Genomic DNA, 19943 nt, shown 5'->3' with positions numbered 1-19943 from the left:
ACTTAAACTACTTCAGTCTGTGTGCATTGAATTTATTTAATACACGAGTTTCACAATTTGAGTTGAATTACTGAAATAAATGAACTTTTCCACGACATTCTAATTTATTGAGATGCACCTGTATATATATATATATATATAGAGAGAGAGAGAGAGAGAGAGAGAGAGAGAGAGAGAGAGAGAGAGAGAAAATATAATATATATATATATATATATATATATATATATATATATATATATATATATATATATATATATATATATATATATATGCATGTGACCTGCAATACAGTATGTACATTATTTAATTTTTATTAACCACACTTTTTATTCCTTTTACAGCTCACAGGGATCAAGTGTAGTTGTTCCTCTGTCTGACCCTTGTAATTCATCCGTGCCTATGGCCACAGCCTCCCCACCTTTCACAAGTACACTCTCCACGGCAGCGCCAACTTTTGTGACACCCTCTGTGAATGAAACACTCTCAAACACAACCACCATTAATGCTACAATCTCCACAACAGTGTCACTTGAGAATCAAACTTCTTCATCACCTGCTAATGTTACTGTCATAGGTAATTGAACACAACAGGGATATCTAAGGCAATTTTGGATGAACGTGCAGGTCACATTTTACCCCAAAATCAAAAGAAAAAAGAGGAAACTGTATTTTGCATAAAGAAGCGCCTATTTTAGGGTCATTACGGTTTTTTGCATTGTCTATCCCCATACAATTAAAAACATTTCTGTATGATTCTTATTATATTCTTATTACTTTAATACAGTATTTTGTTTACTTTTTTAGAGTAAGAAATACTGTAATAATACTTTTTTACCAAACAAAACATCAATTAAATGCAGCACAACAAATACTACCATTACTATTTAAATAATATATCATTCATTTTTTTAGATTTCTATGCAATACGGAAATGAGAATTGATGGCAGAACATGTGCTTAATTTTCATGAACACAATGTCACAATGTACAAATTGTCCTTAAATAGGCTTAATTTAAGTATATATATTTCTTATTTCTTTATATTGATTTTGGGATGAAATGTGAATTAGACAGGTTGTTACTGTCAGAAACACAATACATAATCAGGAATATAATACATAATAAGGAAAAGAAACTAAAGAATTTGCCTCACAAAAATGTTAGTAATGGCCTCTGCAATAAATCTTGTATTTTATCTCTTCCTCTCCTCTTTGTTTAGTGTCGACAACAACATCAGTGATAGATGCTGATCAGCTGTTGAATATGACTGCAAATGCTTCATCTTTAAATGAAACTCAGGTGGACCAGATCTTATTGCAGCTCGAGTCACTCCTCTCTGGGCCCAACGTCAGTCTGGCTCTGGGAAATACTTCTGTCAAAATTGTCGGCAACCTCCTTGATGTTCCTGTAGCTGTAATAACTCCTTTCTCCAAGAGGTGAGCAGAAATGGGCCTACAGAAAGGCAGCCCTTTCACAACAGATCTGTGACCAGTTTTATTGTTATTTTATTACAATTAAGGAAAGCAATGCTGTCCCACATACAGTATATTGGCATATTGTCATCCCAAAAAGTATTTGGACTTTTTAGCCACACCTGCAACATTTATAAATCTCTTTGCATTATATGATAAAGCATCAAACCAAGTTGTATTTATTTAAAAAGGAAAAGAAAGCATAAACGCATTTTTAAAGCAAAATATGTGAATTAATGGTCCAAAATTGTCCAAATAGTTTTAGGGTTCATTGTATTTACATATAATAGTAAAAGAGTTCAATCTTTTTATGTAAACCAATAAAGTACTGTAAAAAGGTTGACATGGGAAATTAGGAGGCGGGAACCGGCTGAACAATCAAAGTACTATTTTAATAGGAACTTAAACAAAAAGACACAAAAACCTAAACGCATACATGGCAGCTGCATGTGGCTCTCTCTCTCCCGAACTGCCGCATTCCGCTGCACTTATCCCTCTCCTCGGCTGATTAGCCCAATTGGGGGCCGGGCGTGTGTAGTCACGGCCCCGTCCCGCCCTCCTCCTCGTCACAAGTACATTTACTCAAACTATTATCAAGATCACTCTTGGATCACTCTCTCTTGAGCTATAGATGATGAACATAGAATACAGTAAAAAATATTGTCTAATACTGCCAAAAATGACTGTTTTCTGTTTATGCTGATTATTAGGGCGATTGGGATTGTGGACACCGTTGGTTTTAAACTAGTTGTGTCAGGAGAAAGTCAATCAATACTTTCTCCATCTCTGGCTCTGGCAGTGAAGAAAGTAGATGGGGCCAACTTTCAAGAGACGGCCTTCTCTATAACTGACCCATCCAACTTACAGGTAACATCTCAATCATTCATTTTCATTGCTCATTAGTAGGTTTATACATATTCTGCTCACTTTTTCACATTTTCTGTGTTGATTGTGGGGAAAAATCTGCAGAATGGATTGGTAAAATGTGTTACATGGAGCTGAGAATCCTACACCTTTATTGGTATTTATTGGTAGCTGATAGCATTTAAAATAATTTTTCTGAAAATATAAAAATGTTACCCTTTATTTACTCAAAGTGTGTTCAAAACCTTCAGCGTGCAATTGTAATAAGAAAAAACAAATAAATAAATTGTGAATAATTTGTTTTTGAATTCATCGTAATTCTTCTGAGCTTTCTGCTGAATTCTGCAGATGCAGATTCTGTTCAAATTGACTCATAACGACTATTTATAATGGAACTGTTGCTGTTTTTAATGAACAAGTCATGTTTTCCTATATGAATGGATTATAAATGTTGCTTGAGAAAAAGCCTTATAGTTAAGGTGACCAGATTCCTGTTTGTGGAAAACGGGACAGCCCCCTCCCAGCAAAAATGAAATTGACGTATCCTTACCTAGGCGCAGATCAATGCAAGGCAGAGGGTGCATCCGCATCTCTAACTGTTGTCACCTTGTACTTTTCGCTGGCAGCAATTTTTCTCAGTGTCTGCTTGTCTTTCAAGAGTTTCCAGTCCAAAATTAAGATGTATGAGAAGCATTGCCTTCATGACTGTTACACTAAGTTGAGATTTATCCGGTGTCCATGCTGCGTTCATTAATGAGAACACACGCTCCACAGATGCAGATGTCCCAGGCAGGCATAAAACAAACTCCACGACCTTGGCTAAGACTCTGAAGTTGATGGTCTTGCTCTCCATCTCACGAAAAATGTCTGTCCATCTCTCAGACACGGCTGTCTTGTTCATGTTCCACTCAGTGAGGCTATGAGTGACAATGTTTCTCGCGCAAGCCCACTCATCCAAGAGCATGTTTTCGTCAATCAAACTGAGAGCGGGGATTCTGGAGTAGAAGTGTTCGAGGCTGCTCTGAATGTCTTTCAACTCTGGGATGTCTCTCAGTAGGGCCCACTCAAGTTTTTCTGTGTTCTCCAATGAGCGGCTCCAATTTTGGAGGTAATCCACTGATGCTGAATAAAAGTTTCTCGCTGAACAAAAGAAATAATCCGCTCGCATGTCACCAGCTTCAACCAGGGCATCCAAATGCTTTTTAATGTCAGAGGGTATGAATGATTCCTCCAGCCTGGCCTGCAAGACTTTTCTCAGGTCATGAATGTGCAAAACTACTACTGTGTCTGATATGTGGTCTTGCTCTACTATCTCCAGCACATGGTTAAAAGTGGCTGTTTGCATGAATGCGAAGCCAATCCAAAGTTTAGTGCAAGGATCGCTGAAAATGTCTCTTAGAAACTTGGGCATTTTTCTTGAGTCAGAAAGTATGCACGCAGACCATTGAAAATGTGTAGTATTCTTTTGAGAACTGGACCAAGAGAGAGGAAACGTGTGTTGCCATGCTGCAGTAATTTCTGAAGTACATTACAGCTTCAGATTTGGTGCAGGCAGAAGAAAATTTTGGATCATACAATTTCTTGATCAATTTCGTAGTGCAGTCAGCCGACTGAAAACTATGGCCGTGCACGAAAGAATGATAAGCAAAAAAATCCTTCTCTTGCATGCACCTTGTCAGATTCAGAACTTTGCTTCACAAATAAATTGCTAACACTTGGTGTGGCACACTTACTTTTAGCAGCATCCACATGCTTTTTTGTATGAACATGCTGCGCGATGTCGGTGCGGCCTCCATGGGCGATGGAAAAGCGAGCTCCACAAATCTCACACCACACTTTACTAGGCTCTGTCTGTGACTCCATTTTTAGAAATGTAAACTCTTTTTGAAGATCCTCATTAAATGTACATGCATGCTTGCTTGACATTTATCCAGTCGCAATTTCATCTGTGTGCTCTTTCAGACTGACTCTTCAATTATTTCACTAACTGGACGTCTATTGATAGGGGATTGTGATTGGATAGTTTAATCCAATCACGTACTTCAAATAACACACAGTGATTTACAAGCCGTGTCCTTGGCTACCTTTGATTAGAATACTCACGTGACTGAGAAAGCCACATAGGCAATAGAGAAATTTTAGGAGAGGGGAAATACGGAACAAAACAATTTCTTCAGAATAAGTCGGGACTAGACTCGGTGGCCACAACACACTATAAAGGCACTGCTGGGATTTGAACCCATGACCTCCTGTTTACTAAACAGGCACTTTAACCAACTGAGCCGCAGCACCTTCTGCTGCAAAGTCTCCATGGGAGGTCATCAGATCAAGGAATAGGCCATGCTATTGAGAGGATGAAAGTGTTTGTTTGAGAAAAGAGTTTTGGTGGTCAGATAGACTTGTTCGTTGGCCAAGTGAGCTTAGCAAAATGACTAAGGCAGTGACTCTGTTGGGACTTGAACCCACAACCTTTGAATGGCCACATTTTGAAATTTAGAAGTCCAATGCGCTATCCATTGCGCCACAGAGCCCACATTGTGTGCATTGTTGTGTGTGGGATAGGAAAATGTAAAATCCAAGGCCTGGGTCCAATAAAGGGCCCAGGCCTGGTTGTGCACAGTCAGTTAGGGTTAGGGTTAGGTTAGGGTTAGGGTAGGTTAGGTTAGGTTAGGGTTAGGATATAGGCATGAAAACCACCATGCTCGTGCCGGATTGCCATAACATTTGCCTAGAAAACTAGAAAAAGTGCTTAAATACGGGATTGTCCTGGGAAAAACGGGACGTCTGGCCACACTACTTATAGTATATGTGTAATATACCTGATTTGGTTATGCTCTGTTTGATACCATAGATCCGTAGGGAATTCACACAGCAGAAAGATGTTGTGGGTCAGGTCCGCTCTACTCCTCTGGGCTCGATTACTCTCCCTGCCTCCCTGACACAGAACCTTACTGCACAAGACCAGCAGCTCGCATCCAGAGTCCAGTTCAACTACTACCAAAAGAGCACCTTTTTCCAGGTCAGTGCCCCTCATTCTGATAAACAGAAAGTGATCCTTTAACTTAAACCATTAGTATGATGGGAGGGCATAGTTCACCCAGAAATGAAAATTCTGTCAACATTTACTCACCATCATATTGTTCCAAGCCTGCCTGACTTTCTTTCTTCCATGGAACAAAAAAGGAGATGTTAGGCGGAATGTCAGCCTTACTCACCATTCAATTTCATTGTATGGAAAAAAGATGCCATGAAAGTGAATGGTGACTGAGGCTAACATTCTGGCTAACACCTCCTTTTGTGTTGCATGGTTGAACTATCCCTTTAAGATGGCACTGGTCATGCATTGTGTCTCAGAGTGGCATATTTAAGAGAGCTGAATGGCTTGGTATGAATTAATATGATCTATGAGACATTAAAAGTTATCTATCTAAAACATCATCTCAAAACAGGATCTGCTTGTATTACTAGATATTGTGTTATACAAGAAGCTTTATTTGAATGAATTACAATTAAAGCAGTGTCATGAATTGGTCAAGCTTCAAGCATTCACATTTTTAAAAAGCTTTCTTAAGTCTTAAGAAAAGGCTCTTTTTAAAAAAATTAGCCTAAAATGTTGTTTTTATTGTCATGCGTGATATGTTTTTTTGTTTTTATGCATTCACATTTTTAAAAAGCTTCTGAAGGCATCTTAAGATAGATTTTGATTAGGATATTTTAAGGTTCTTTAAAAAAAAAAAGGAAAAAGAAAAAAAGTCTCTTTTTTTTAAATTAATATTAATAATATAAATGCCTATATTGTCAGTCTTGTTTTAATGTTTTTATTTGTGCATTATTGTTTATGATTTCTTTTTCTGTTATACTTTTATACATGTGAGGCACTTTGAGCTGCTTTTTGAATGCTATACAATTGAAAGTATTATTATTAGTAGTAGTAGTAATAGTAGTATTTTCATAATCATTATTATTATTATTATTATTATTATTATTATTATTATTATTGTATTGTTATATATTATTATTATTATTATTATTATTGTATTATTATAGAATATTATTATTATTATTATCATTAGCATTATTATTAGCATTAGTATTATTATTTTTATTAGCATTAGCATTAGTATTAGTATTAATATAAGCATCTCTGAGCTCTTTTTTGTGTTTCTCTGCAGGACAAAGCACTTGATCAACGTAAACTAAATAGCGGGATTCTAAGTACCAGTGTGGGTAATGTGAGCATCTCAGGTCTGCAGAAGGAGGTGGTGATAACCCTGAAGAACACAGAGCCCATTCCGGTCAATAGAAACAACCTTTATGTTTTTCAGAATTAATCAAATGTTTAAAAAAACATAATAAAATGTTGTTTTCTTGTCTTACTCTTCTATTTCTCCCTCAACAGGCTAACTATGTAGCTTCCTGTGTATTCTGGGACTTTGGCTTAAATGGTATTTGTTGCATTTTAAAGTTCTCTTGTTAACCACAGACTCAAAATCTGTTTTGTTTTTTTTTGGTTTGTATTTGTGCGTTCTGACCCTCGGTTATCTGTTCACAGGTGGCTCAGGTGGCTGGAATTCTCAAGGGTGCCGTGTGATTAACTCATCTTCTGAAGAAACGCAGTGTGGTTGTAATCACCTTACCAGCTTCGGCATTCTGCTTGTGAGTTACAGCCCATTTTGATTCATTTTCTAGACCTCATCATGACAAATGCATGTTTAGGATGACATTTTGTTTCTTTGAAATGTTATAATTGCTGTTTGGTTAAATCTTGCTTGACAGGACATTTCCAAGACTCCCATAAATGCCCAGCAGAGCATAATCCTGACATACATCACATACATCGGCTGTGGCATCTCGGCTATTTTCCTGTCCATCACCCTGCTTACTTATCTGGCTTTCGGGTATGAATCCCTCTGACCAATTAAAATTGCTTTACCATTTAACTTACTTTTAATTGACCTAAAAAAATCTATTCAATTTGATATTTTATAGGATAGTATTATTATTTCATGTAGTATAATTTGAGCATCACTTGCATAATTGGTTTGATATTTTGTATTGAATGCAACGATATTCAGACATTTCAAGTGCAACTTAAATGTCCCAAAGACTTTTGGGGCCACTGTATGTTTGTACTTGTTTCAATTGGTATCTGTTTTTAACTCTCTATAGTAAACTACGCAAAGACATCCCATCTAAGATCCTTATTCAGCTGTGTTTAGCCTTGCTGCTGCTAAACCTGGTGTTCCTGTTAGATGCGTGGCTGGCTCTGTACCCGTATGCTTTAGGCCTTTGTATCTCAACTGCCTTCTTCTTGCACTACTTCCTCCTGGCATCCTTCACCTGGATGGCACTGGAGGCCGTCCACATGTACCTAGCCCTTGTTAAGGTGTTCAACACCTATATCCCCCGCTTCATGATCAAGATGGGACTTGCTGGTTGGGGTATGTGGCTGATTTGTTAAAGCACTTGTTAATTTCAGTTCATATTATTGTCTTTTTCAAGTCTAATGAGCTCATAATGTTTTGTTTCTTTAAAGGCATTCCACTCATTGTAGTCATAATCGTCATTGCCATTGACAAAGACAACTATGGCCTTGTGTCATACGCAAAGTTTGCGGATGGTACGACAGATGATTTGTGAGTAAAAATTTACTATAATATACATTTATATTAATTTCAATTTATCATTAATATTCTACGAATAATTATTATTCAGCTCTAAATCAAAGCACAATGGGAATAATATATTAAAGATCCCAAGAAATGGCTTGATGAGCACAGTTTTCTTTCCTGTTTTAATGTATTTCTTATTTAAACAGAAAATTGGGGTGGGACATATCAAAGGGCTTTTCCTTTTTTTAAATAGCCAATCACCTTTGGTGTACGTCACAGCCGAAAACCAAGATTTGCTACTTGGTATTGCTAGAAAAAGGCAGTTGGAAAAGGGAGGGCCATCTCAGCTCTGTAGGTCCATACAATGCAACTGAATGGGTACCAAAATGTTGAAGCTCCAAAAGCACATAAAGGCAGCATAAAATTAATCCAGATGACTCCAGTGGTTAAATCCATGTCTTCAGAAGCGATATGATAAGTGTGGGTGAGGAACATATCAATATTTAAGTCCTTTTTTACTATAAATCTCCACTTTCATTTTCACATTCTTCTTTTTTTGTTTTTGACGATTCACATTCTTCGTTCATATCGCCACCTACTGGGCAGGGAGGAGAATTGATAGTAAAAAAGGACTTAAATATTGATCTGTTATATGGATTTTTATGATATGGATTAAACCACTGGAGTCGTATGGAATAGTTTTATGCTGCCTTTATGTTCTTTTGGAGCAAAGTTTTAGTACCCATTCACTTGCATAATGGGACCTACAGAGCTGAAATATTCTTCTAAAAATCTTTATTTGTGTTCAGCAGAAGAAAGAAAGCCATACACATCTGGTGACAAAATGATGAGAGAATTTTCATTTTTGGGAACTATTCTTTAAAAAAAAAAAAAAAAAATTCTTTCTACCCACACAGCTGCTGGATAAAAAACGACATTGCCTTTTATGTCGCTGTGGTGGCGTACTTCTGTCTTGTCTTCCTGCTGAATGTCATCATGTTTATTGTGGTGATGATCCAGCTGTGTCGCATTAAGAAGCAGAACCCTCACAATGTGCAGAATCGCAGTGGCTGGCAAGAGATGTGCAGTGTTACTGGACTCACTGTGCTTTTGGGTCTCACCTGGGGCTTCGCTTTCTTTGCCTGGGGTCCTGTTAACCTGGCCTTCATGTACCTGTTTGCCATTTTTAACACTTTACAAGGTAAGTCCCAATTTGCATACATGCCCTATACCATTTTTGAAGACAACCTGAAGTCAAAATTTACCCTATTTACCCTAAGAACAATTTGTGACATTGCTGAAATCTCTTCTGAAATTCTATTTGGTTGCTTTTAAGTCGCTGCTTTAATTGGTTTCATATTATTCAATCACTGTCAGAATTTATTTTTTTGAATGAATTCCAATGCTTATTTTAAGCATTCTGTGCTGTTGGAATGTTGACATTAGAATGTGCCTGTCCCCTCACAGGATTCTTCATCTTTGTGTTCCACTGTGCTATGAAAGAGAATGTCAGACGTCAATGGAGAACATACCTGTGTTGTGGCAGACTGAGACTGGCAGAGAACTCAGGTACAAGGCTTTTGCAGGGTCATGTGTGTGTGCACCTCTGACTTTGTTTTTGTGACAAACAGTTTATATTTAACCTTACTAGGGTTATTATAGTTAAAAAAAAAAAAATTCTACATTATTTAAAAAACATTTTTATTTTTTTTTGTGTTAGTTTTCCATCTATGACTTGGTTTTCATTTTTTCAATGTTTTCTAGTTTTGGTTTAGTTTATTATTTAAGTTGTATTATTTTATGGATGTTTACTGATATAGTAAGTTAAATGTGTTTAACACCATTACATTTCTCATCGCCGTTTAGAGTAATCACTATCTAGTTTCATTTTATTAATTTTTTTAAGAATATGGGTTGTAAAGTTTTCAAATTTGAATTTAAACTATTTTATTTTATTTTAGCAAGAGTCAAAAAATCTATTTTAGGTTATTTTTAGTTTTTCTAATAATGATAGTTAACAAAAATATTTCATTTAGTTTGCTTTTTAGTTTTTATTTTACTTTTTGAATACGATAATCACACTGCACCTTACTTTATTTCACACAAGAATGGAGTCGCACAGCAACTCAGATGATTAAAAAAGCCTCCATGAAAAGGACGTCTATGTTCCGTTCTTCACACTCGGCTCGGTCCAGTAATTCTAGCTCCTCTTTTCTGAACAATGACAGCGTGACATGTGACATGCCAATGGGCATCAGTGAGTATTACCGGCTAAACTGGCTTCACTTCATAATACAGTGTTACTCAGCAGTGTATTTGACTGCATAAAGTTATTACCTGAAATTCAAATTTGAAACAGCAGGTTATGTAAGCCAACCTTTAACTGTTGCACAACTCTTTCCCACATTCTGTTCCACTCTTTCTGTTTTAGTCAGATGCTTTTATGTAAAACTAAATATGGACATATTAAAACATCCAATTATGATTTTTTTCTACATTGGCTAAACTAGATTTGACAGGTTCTATTGCAACAGATGTGCAAAATTGCATTAAGGTGCTTTGAGTTATTTGTCTGTCTGTGATTGTAGGCAACCCAATGGACGATAGGATAATAACAGCATCAGAAGAGCCCAGCTCAGGCATGGTTTTGAGTGAGATCAACGGCCACTACCGGAATCAAAGATCATACTGAATTAACTGATCATAACCACAGTCATTCCTACTGTATCAGCACAGGTGTACTTTCATGTGTGTGTTGTAAAGTGTGTATGTTTTTTTTTCTAACAAGACTCTGTGTTTGACTGGTATTTACATAAAGTATTGATATTTGTATATACAACAGAAAAGATTTTAATTATTGAAGCACTTTAATCAAAGCAGTTAAATAACAAAGCTACCACAGCAACTAAAAACCTTTTAAACCAATAATGATAGCAAGGCAAAAAAAAACAAAAAAAACAAGACAGAACATATGGGATGGTTTAGGGCTGATCCAATAGCTTTCTGTGAACAATTAGCACTGTCAAATTGTGTATGTAATTATTTTGCTTATATGCTGTTTTTCAGTGAACTTTGATGATTATTTTATAAATATATCCGAGTCTGGAATACTCAAGTTATGTATATTTTATTTTTGTATTTTCAGAATGATAATTTACAATTATATAATTTGCAATTATATATAACAAAACAAAACAAACAAAAAAAGCTGTGGAGTGCCTGATTGATTTTTTTTATTTTTATACCAGCACACAAACACACATGCAAGGGGTTTCATACACAAAACTTACACACATCTGTTTTTCATTGACCATAGAATTGTAATGTGAACTGGACTTTTGCCAACAGTGACTTATAGTGGTTGCCCACTATAGCTAAGCAGAGTTGAGCCTGGCCAGTACCTGGATGAGAGACCTCCTGGGAAAACTAAGGTTGCTGCTGGAAGGGATGCTACCGTCGTTCGCATGAGACATTAAACCGTGGTCCTGACTCCCTGTGGTCATTATAAAACCCAGGACACTTCTCGTAAAGAGTAGGGGTGTAACCCTGGTGTCCTGGCCAAATTTCCCCCCACTGGCTCTTATCAATCATGGCCTCCTAATAATCCCCATCCATTAATTGGTAATGTATAACTCTACTCTCTCCTCTCCACCAATAGCTGGTGTGTGGTGAGCGTACTGGCGCACTATGGCTGCCGTCGCATCATCCAGGCGGATGCTGCACACTGGTGGTGGTGGAGGAGATTCGCCCTATACTATGTAAAGTGCTTTGAGTGCCTAGAAAAGCGCTATATAAATATAAGGAATTATTATTATTATTACTTAACTATGCGAGACTAGCAGTTGGGTTGTTCCATCATTACAATTCATTGGTTTATCTTACACTTTAACTCATCTGTATGTTCACATCAGGGTTCACATGTATATCTAGAACATGATAAAGCAGGTAGCCTTGGTCTCACATAAGGGATGGTATGAGAAAGACACCCAAGTTGAGTTCCTCCTTTCGGACCTAATTAATTACAGAAGATAAAGCTGGACTTGGGGTGGTGGATGTATTCCATGAGAAATGTCACAGAAGTGAGGTAAGCAGCTATTTATACATCCATAGCACTGTGGTTGTCAGGACAAGATGAATAGTCTCCTCCCAAACATTCGTTTGGAACATTTAAGACAAAAGACCTCCAGATCCAAAGAGGAATTGAACATTTTAGGCCTCTTCAGAGCAACTGTACAAACATGATGTCTCTGAGAAGATCAACATGGTCCACTTTCTCAGGCCACTTGTGCTTCTTGCCCGAGCTTAAGTGTTTGATAGCCATCACGGGCCCAAAGTTCAGTATTAAACTTCAAATTATCTTGTGCGCTAACAGTAGGCTCATCCTGGACTTTTTACATTGACTTGTCAGGAAAAAGACAAACTATACGACAATCAGGAGTAGATACACCAGTAGATGATGTTGAAGAGAAGGTATGCAACTGGAAAGAGGATTCTAGAATATGAGTCAATCATGTAGCTATTGCTCATTATGAATCTGATGTTGTGGCGGACTGAACGCTTCCTCCGGAGTCTGGTGCCTTCAGTGGGGGGCGGTTCGATGGATGAGGCCCTGGGTGGGATTGTTCGCATCGTGCTGGGTGTTGTTGGGAGTACAGGGAAAGGTGAAACGTCAATATCATCATGAAAACAGCCATCATATGCCATAGCCTGGGTTGCGTCGTAGGAAACTGGGAGCTTTTTTTAGAAAAGAGAAAAGATAAATAATAATAAAAAAAGTAAATGTCTTTTGAGTACAACACAATGTAATGCTGTAAATTATACATTAAAATCAACATGAAACGCTGTTTGCAGCCCATTTTATTCTGTAACATGTCGTATTTCTGAGTGAAACAGGATATCTAACAAGACAAAATGTGGTTGGAGACTTGATTTTATTGTTCAGATATTGATTGGAATGTGAGAAGTGTGCATTACCAGAATGGAACCAGGTGGTTGGAGGGGAGGGGTTTAAAAGTTGGGGGAAATGTGACATCAGCCGAAAAGGAAAGTCATTTCAGAGAAGGAGCATGTTAAAAATTTTTAATAAAAATATTCAGAAGACAAATATTTTATTTGGAATAATGTTTACCAAGAAATTGTGGGTTTATTTGGAATAACATTCACCAATAACATTTATTTATTTTAAATAACTTTTACCAATGAATTAAACATTTATTTGGAATAACATTCATTAATGAATTGTGTGTTTATTTAGAGTAATGTTTACCAATGAATTGAGCAAACTTTAACCAATAAAATTTATTTATTTGGAATAATGCTAACAGTTGAATTGTTCATTTATTTTGAATAAAGTTAACAAATTAATTGTGTGTTTATTTGGTATAACTTTCACCAATAAATTGTGCATTTATTTGGAAAAACGTTGACCGATGAAATGTATTTATTTGGGATAACATTTGCCGATGAATTGTGTGTTTATTTGAAATAACATTTACCAATGAAATGTATTTATTTGGAATAATTTTAACCGATGAATTATGTTTATTTATTCACTGATGAATTGAGCGTTTATTTGGAATAACGTTCACCGATGAATTGTTTATTTGGAATAACTTTCACAGATGAAAAGTGTGTTTATTTGGAGTAATGTTTACCAATGAATTGTGCATTTATTTGGAATAACGTTCACTGATAAATTGTGCTTTATTTGGAATTAAGTTCACAAATTAATTATTGTGTGTTTATTTTTTAATAACTTTCACAGATGAATTGTGCAGTTATTTGGAATAACTTTCACCGCTAAATTGTGCTTTTAATGTTCACTAATGAAATGTATTTTTGTGGAATAACATTCACCGATAAATTGTGTTTATTTGGAAAAATGTTCACCAATGAATTGTGCATTTATCTGCAACAACTTTCACCCATTAATTGTGCGTTTAACGTTCACTAATGTAATGTATTTATTTGGAAAAATATTTACCAATGAATTGTGTGTTTATTGGAAATATCATTCACTGATGAGTTGTACATTTATTTGGAATAATGTCCCCCAATTAAATTTATTTAATGTTCACTGATGAATTATGTTAATTTGAAATAAATTTCACAAATTAGTTGTGCGCTTATATTGAATAACTTTAACCAATGAATTAGAATTAGCACTCTCACGAAAATTGGATATGTCGTTTTGCACGGTCGTAGCGTGTAGCAGTGTGCTTTGCTCACGAAAATAGAGCCCTTTGTGTAATTTTGCTTAATGACTTTATTTGATGACAATTTTGGATAAGTTTTGGGTAAATGTGCACATTCTAACCCAAGTTGGGTACATTTGCAGAACAAACCGCAACAAAATTGAAAAAAAGGAATAGCGGTCCAGCACATTGATATTAAAGCTCAGGCAAGACCTATTTGTTCAAATAAAGTTTAGAGCTGTAGTATCAGTGTCCAGACATCTGTTTACTTATTTGCTTATTGTAGCAACAAAAGCTGTAGTATTCAAAGTATTTCAGCAGAAACTATGTTTACCATAGGTTTTAGCATGAACTAAGTACTAAGTACCAAAGCAGGCAAATTTTATATGTGAGGACAATAATTGTGTGTAACCTAAAAATTACTACAGGGGGCGACATGTAGCTTAAAATTGAATGTTCAGTCTTGGCCATGGTAACCAAAGCAAATATTAGGCTATATCTCATTTATGATAACCAGATCTCCTATTCTCTCATTCTGACCCATAAAGCCCATGACTCCAATGCATGACCCTGACACTAACCTTTCCTTTCTCAAGTTTCTTCATCTCTTCCACGGTGGTGAAGTAGTTCACAGCAGCGTATTCGATGACCGACAGGAAAACGAATAGGAAACTGGCCCAAAGGTAGATGTCCACCGCCTTCACGTAAGACACCTGAGGCATGGATGCCGAGACACCCGTAATTATAGTAGACATGGTCAACACAGTTGTGATTCCTGTAGTAGAAGATCAAAAGAGAGAGAGATAGAAGGGGCAAGAAAGAGAAAGAAGATAGGGTTAGTAAGAAAGGGTTGCAACAGGCACAATATATTTAGAGTAAGTTCAAAGCAGAGAAGGTTTGCATCAGTATTACATAACTGAACAAATTAAAAAAGGAAACACAAGCTATTAACAAAACTGAGTTCTCTCCAACTAACATGTTTAGTGACTGGTTTTAACCAGTTACCAGATCTAGTTCTAAAACTTCTTTCAGTTATTTCATGAGTTGTAGTGACAATATCATTGTGTGGGCTCAAATATTCCTGTGCCTAAAATCTTAAACAGATCTTGGAAGCAGAATAGCAGTGTAATGTTTACAGTTATGCCTTTCGCAGATGTTTTCATTCAAAGCAACTTAAATTCAAGGTATACATTTTATCAGTATGTGTGTTTCTTGGGAATCGACTTTGACCCAGTGCTTTAGCAGTTGAGTTACAGGAACACTCAAGTACTGAAATGTCACCAAAGTCAGCTTTACCAAGAAGTCTTTTAAGGGACTCATTGTTCATTTGGGTTTGTTGAAGAGTAAATTTCTAAAGAGTTTTGCAACCTTAATTTCCTCTTGCAAATACTCATTTGATTCATTGTATCCCCACAGTAATTATAATGAACTGAATTTAAAGGAATAGTTCATCCAAAACTGAACATTCTCTCATCATTTACTCCCCCTCATGCCATCCCAGATGTGTATGACTTTCTTTCTTCTGCAAAACACTAACAAAGATTTTTAGAAGAAAATATCAGCTCTGTAGGGCCATACAATACAAGTAAATGGTGACCAAATCTTTGAAGCTCCTAAAAGGACATAAAAGTAGCATAAAAGTAAATGTATTCTAAATCTACACTTTCACTTCCACATTCAGCCACCTACTGGTTCGGGCTGGTCAAAGGTGGAGATTTAAGTAAAAAAAAAAAAAAAGGACTAAAATATTGTTCTCACCCACACTTATATCGCTTCAGAAGATATGGATTTAACCACTGGAGTCTTATGGATTACTTTTATGCTGCCTTCATGTGTTTTGAGTTCTGGTCACCATTCACTTGCATTGAGGGTGAGTAAATGATGAGATAATTTTCATTTTTGGGTGAACTATCCCTTTAACCTTATCAGTGGCAAAAATGACAATGATTGAAGAAACCCATATTATGGGACAACAATTGTCAAACATTTCTTTCTTTTTTTTTATTATCTTTTTTTTTTTATATATATATAGATTAGGCTGTGTCACAATGCTCTTTTATTTTTCTTCCTGCATCAAGTTTCTTTCTGTTGTACTTTGCTTTACAAATCAAAACTATTCCCTCATTTTAATTTGAAACCTTATGTAAATACCAAAATTCTCACAATACACAGTGTAGATTTCAACATTTCTGTATTGTTTGTCTTAAGAGAAAACCCACAGGAAAACATGGCAGGGGACTCCTTTCATTCTGTTGATAAACCACAGCATTGTGTCTCAATGCTTGCCTCTTTTGGGCATGTGCTGTGATGTCATCAACCTGTGTGAAAAGAGGAACTTTCTGGTTGTCTAAAGCCTGACGGCCTGAGTATCTAGGTGTTTTCAAGGTTATTTAATTCTATTCTCTCTAAACCAGTCTGAGCTTGTTCCTGGAGAGGGAAGATAATTATTGTTACAGATCTATCTGAACTGCAGTCACTTTTAAATTAATTTATAAAGTTTATAACAGACTGCATTATCTTGCTCCTTGTTAGGCATATTTTACACTCAAACGTTTACCTAGAGAGACTCTAGCTGGGACAGCTCTCCTGTCTATCCAGAATGACACCCAGGAAAGCATGACCATTAGCATTGTCGGAAAGTATGTTTGCAGCATGAAGAAAAAAATGTGCCTCCTGAGGATGAAGTTTATGTACAGCCTGTTATACCAGCCTGAGAGAGAGAAAGCACAAGACCATTGAGAACAGATAAAGAAAGAAAGAAAAATAAAAGAAAGAAAAGAAAGAAAAGAAAGAAAGATTTAATACTTTGGGATAGGGGTGCTTGCATATTACAACTGGAAAACAAGATAGAAAGAGCAGAATGCAGCAGAGTTAGATATACCCAAGCCAGAAAATCTGGGATTTCTCATTCTCCTGGCTCTATGTAGGTTTGCTACGATAAAGCACATGACATTATGGTAATAAATGGATGCAGAAGGAAGTGAAGTGAAGCACACATACCGGTACTGCTGTAGAAGGCTAGCCCGTAGGAAGGGTGGAATTCTTCAATAAAAAACTGCGAGAGTGCAATCTCTTCAGTCCTTAATGAATTGTTCCCATTCTTCCAATAGAGCATGAGGTCGTTCTCATTGTACGCGTCTTCAAGAGAGCAAAAACACGGGGGAAGGGGAGTCGGTAGTCATAAGACAGCAAACTCTCTTAGAAGATACATGGGCAGCATCCCTCAGAGGAGAGAGCACAGAGCCTCAAGACAAGCTCCATTATCTCTCCTCTGAAACTGAGATCCATGCAAATTTATATGTTTGTGAAAGAGACAGAGATGTGTGGTCATGTGATAAAGTGAACTGCATTTGTGCATTTATATGTGTGTGTCTTTGCACAATGTGTATTTCTGCAACAATTATGCCTGTATGAAGCACATTAAATATGACTGAAACTCTTTATGATATAGATTTGATGATATACCAATTCCAAGCCATAAACACATGGGATAGTTCACCCAAAAATGAAAATTCTGTCATTATATACTCACCCTCAGGTAATTCCAAATCTGAACACAAAAGGAAGTTTTGAAGAATGTGCATGCTGCTTTTTTCATACAATAAAAGCATGTAGTAACTGTCAGGCTCCAAAAAAGCACCATAAAAGTAGGCAATATGACTTGTGTACCATATTCAAAATCTATATTCACTGAAAATCTTCCTCTCTGCAATAGCTCTCAAATCTTATTCGCACAAGTGCATATTCAGTATTCGCATATTTGCATGCACAGTAAAATGCTATTTAAGTAATAGTTCACCACAAAATTAAAAGTCTTTCATCATTTACTTATCCTCATGCCATCCCAGATGTGTATGACTTTCTTTCTTCTGCTGAACACAAACAAATATTTTTTAGAAAAATATCTCAGCTCTGTAGGTGGCAAGAAATTTAAGCCCAAAAAGCATATAAAGGCAGCATAAAAGTAATCCATACGACTCCAGTGGTTCAATCCATGTCTTCAGAAGTGATATTATAGGTGTGGATGAGAAACATAATTTTTAAGTCCTTTTTTACTATAAATTCTCCCCCTGCCCATTAGGTGGCGAAATACATGAGAATGCGAATCGCCAAAAACAGAAGAAGAACGTGGATGTGAAAGTAAAAGTGGACATTTATAGTAAAAAAGGACTTAAATATTGATCTGTTTCTTACACACACCTATCATATGGCTTCTGAAGACATGGATGAAACCATCAGATTCTCGTGGATTACTTTTATGCTGCCTTTATGTGCTTTTTTTAGCTTCAAAGTTCTAGCTACCATTTACTTGCAATGAATGGACCAATAGACCTGAGATATTCTTCTTAAAATATTTGTGTTCAGCAGAAGAAAGAAAGTCACATCTGGGATGGCATGAGGGTGTGTAAATGATGAGAGCATTTTTTTTTTTTTATTGGACTTTCCCTTTTGATACCAAATATCAGCTAATTCAAAATCCAACAATGCGCGAATACCAAGTTTACATGAGATCTGAAATCATCGATTTATTCTCTGCTTTTGACATCAAATGTAAACAGTCATGCACACAACACTTGCGCACATTGGATAAGCCAATAAGAATGGCAGTAAAGGTAATGGGCAAAAAACTATGTGCATGTGCCGATCTGTTTATGCTTAAACCGTTTATGACCTTAATAATCAAATATGCGAAAGTGCAAATGAGTTTTGATAGCTACTGTGTAGATAAAGATTTGTAGTAAACAAAACGAGTAAAATGTCAGTCTGTCCTTCAAACAAAGCTATTGTATGACTAAAAAAGACCATCCTAGATTACTTATGTAGTGCTTAAATGATGCTTTTAGGAGCTTGACAGCCCTTTGTGAATGCATGCTTTCATTGTATGAAAAAGAGCATCTGGAACATTCTTCAAAATTTCTCCTTTTGTTTTCCACAAAAGAAAGTCATACGGTTTTGGAATTACATTTTCATGGGTTAGGAACAGAATTTTCCTTTTTGGGTGAACTATTCCTTTCACATATCAGTGCATATTTTTTCATCACTGTAATCACACTGACATTTAGAGGTATAGTGGGAGTGTAGAGTTTTGACTAATTACTTCCTTTTACTGTGTTGACAGTACTTACTGTTCAGTGTTTTCATGCTCTACATGCCCACACACATACACACTCTCACTCTCTCACAGACTGTAATACTCACAACTCTCCAGCTCTAGAGAGCAGTTCTGTGTGTCAAGTGGAAACCTGCTGAAGTCCATAGAGCAGAGAGCCGTCACTGTGATTCTGCAATTCACAATTCACACACTTCTGTCTAAAGCACAGCCTTAAGAAATCACTTAAAAAATGTCCCTTTAAATCCATGTGACATGTGACATTTTGCTTTTGGAAACATTAAAACATGAAAAGAATGCGTGCAGTGTTCAACTGAAAACTGATCCTACACATGAATTAGCTCAGTCACACCTGCCAACATACACAAGCCTTCACTTGCAGTATAGGAACTTCGTAGGAACTTCTTGGGTACGTCTTGGAAAAAAAATCTTTTGAACTATAGTTTACAAGCCATTAAAAGAAAGCCACACCTCATCTGTCAGTTAAAGTAAACAAATGGAATTTGGTCCCTTAGTGTGATTCAAATGCCTGTTACATTTTATATATATAGTATATCACGTCTTAGAGAGTGATTAATTCTTATTTCAAAGAAATAGTTCACCCAAAAAAGAAATTCTGTCATTTTTCATTCACCTTTATGTCATCCCAAACCTGTAAGCTGTTATTCTGTGGAAAACAAAAAAATGAAT

General features: G+C 36.3%; 2 protein-coding genes and 1 non-coding gene across 5 annotated transcripts in view; 1 reads left to right on the top strand and 2 right to left on the bottom strand.

The window, feature by feature from the left end:
- The window catches only part of LOC127432368 (adhesion G-protein coupled receptor G2), a 28440-nt gene extending 17376 nt beyond the window's left edge, over positions 1-11064 (top strand). For all 3 annotated transcript variants that reach the window (XM_051683353.1, XM_051683354.1, XM_051683352.1), the window contains 14 exons: positions 343-575; positions 1221-1437; positions 2184-2340; positions 5189-5356; positions 6510-6632; positions 6737-6782; positions 6890-6993; positions 7114-7235; positions 7507-7778; positions 7874-7973; positions 8867-9150; positions 9417-9518; positions 10057-10206; positions 10538-11064. In XM_051683353.1, coding sequence (XP_051539313.1) covers positions 343-575; positions 1221-1437; positions 2184-2340; positions 5189-5356; positions 6510-6632; positions 6737-6782; positions 6890-6993; positions 7114-7235; positions 7507-7778; positions 7874-7973; positions 8867-9150; positions 9417-9518; positions 10057-10206; positions 10538-10641 — 2182 coding nt within the window. In that variant the 3' untranslated portion in view covers positions 10642-11064. The remainder of the gene's footprint in view (positions 1-342; positions 576-1220; positions 1438-2183; positions 2341-5188; positions 5357-6509; positions 6633-6736; positions 6783-6889; positions 6994-7113; positions 7236-7506; positions 7779-7873; positions 7974-8866; positions 9151-9416; positions 9519-10056; positions 10207-10537) is intronic.
- trnar-ucu (transfer RNA arginine (anticodon UCU)) lies at positions 4779-4868 on the bottom strand. Its single transcript is given in 2 exon segments — positions 4779-4814; positions 4832-4868. It is a non-coding gene; the product is annotated as a tRNA-Arg (tRNA).
- gabrr3a (gamma-aminobutyric acid type A receptor subunit rho3a) overlaps positions 10705-19943 on the bottom strand; it is a 28874-nt gene continuing 19635 nt past the window's right edge. Inside the window, exons 7-11 of the mRNA XM_051683358.1 lie at positions 19343-19425; positions 17144-17281; positions 16701-16853; positions 14725-14918; positions 10705-12683 (exon numbers count right to left, since the gene is read on the bottom strand). Coding sequence (XP_051539318.1) covers positions 12381-12683; positions 14725-14918; positions 16701-16853; positions 17144-17281; positions 19343-19425 — 871 coding nt within the window. The 3' untranslated portion in view covers positions 10705-12380. The remainder of the gene's footprint in view (positions 12684-14724; positions 14919-16700; positions 16854-17143; positions 17282-19342; positions 19426-19943) is intronic.

The sequence above is a fragment of the Myxocyprinus asiaticus genome, chromosome 42, assembly GCF_019703515.2.
Source record: "Myxocyprinus asiaticus isolate MX2 ecotype Aquarium Trade chromosome 42, UBuf_Myxa_2, whole genome shotgun sequence".
NCBI lineage: Eukaryota > Metazoa > Chordata > Actinopteri > Cypriniformes > Catostomidae > Myxocyprinus > Myxocyprinus asiaticus.
The sequence above is the reverse complement of the archived record's forward strand: the minus strand, read 5'-3'. Positions and strand labels throughout refer to the sequence as shown.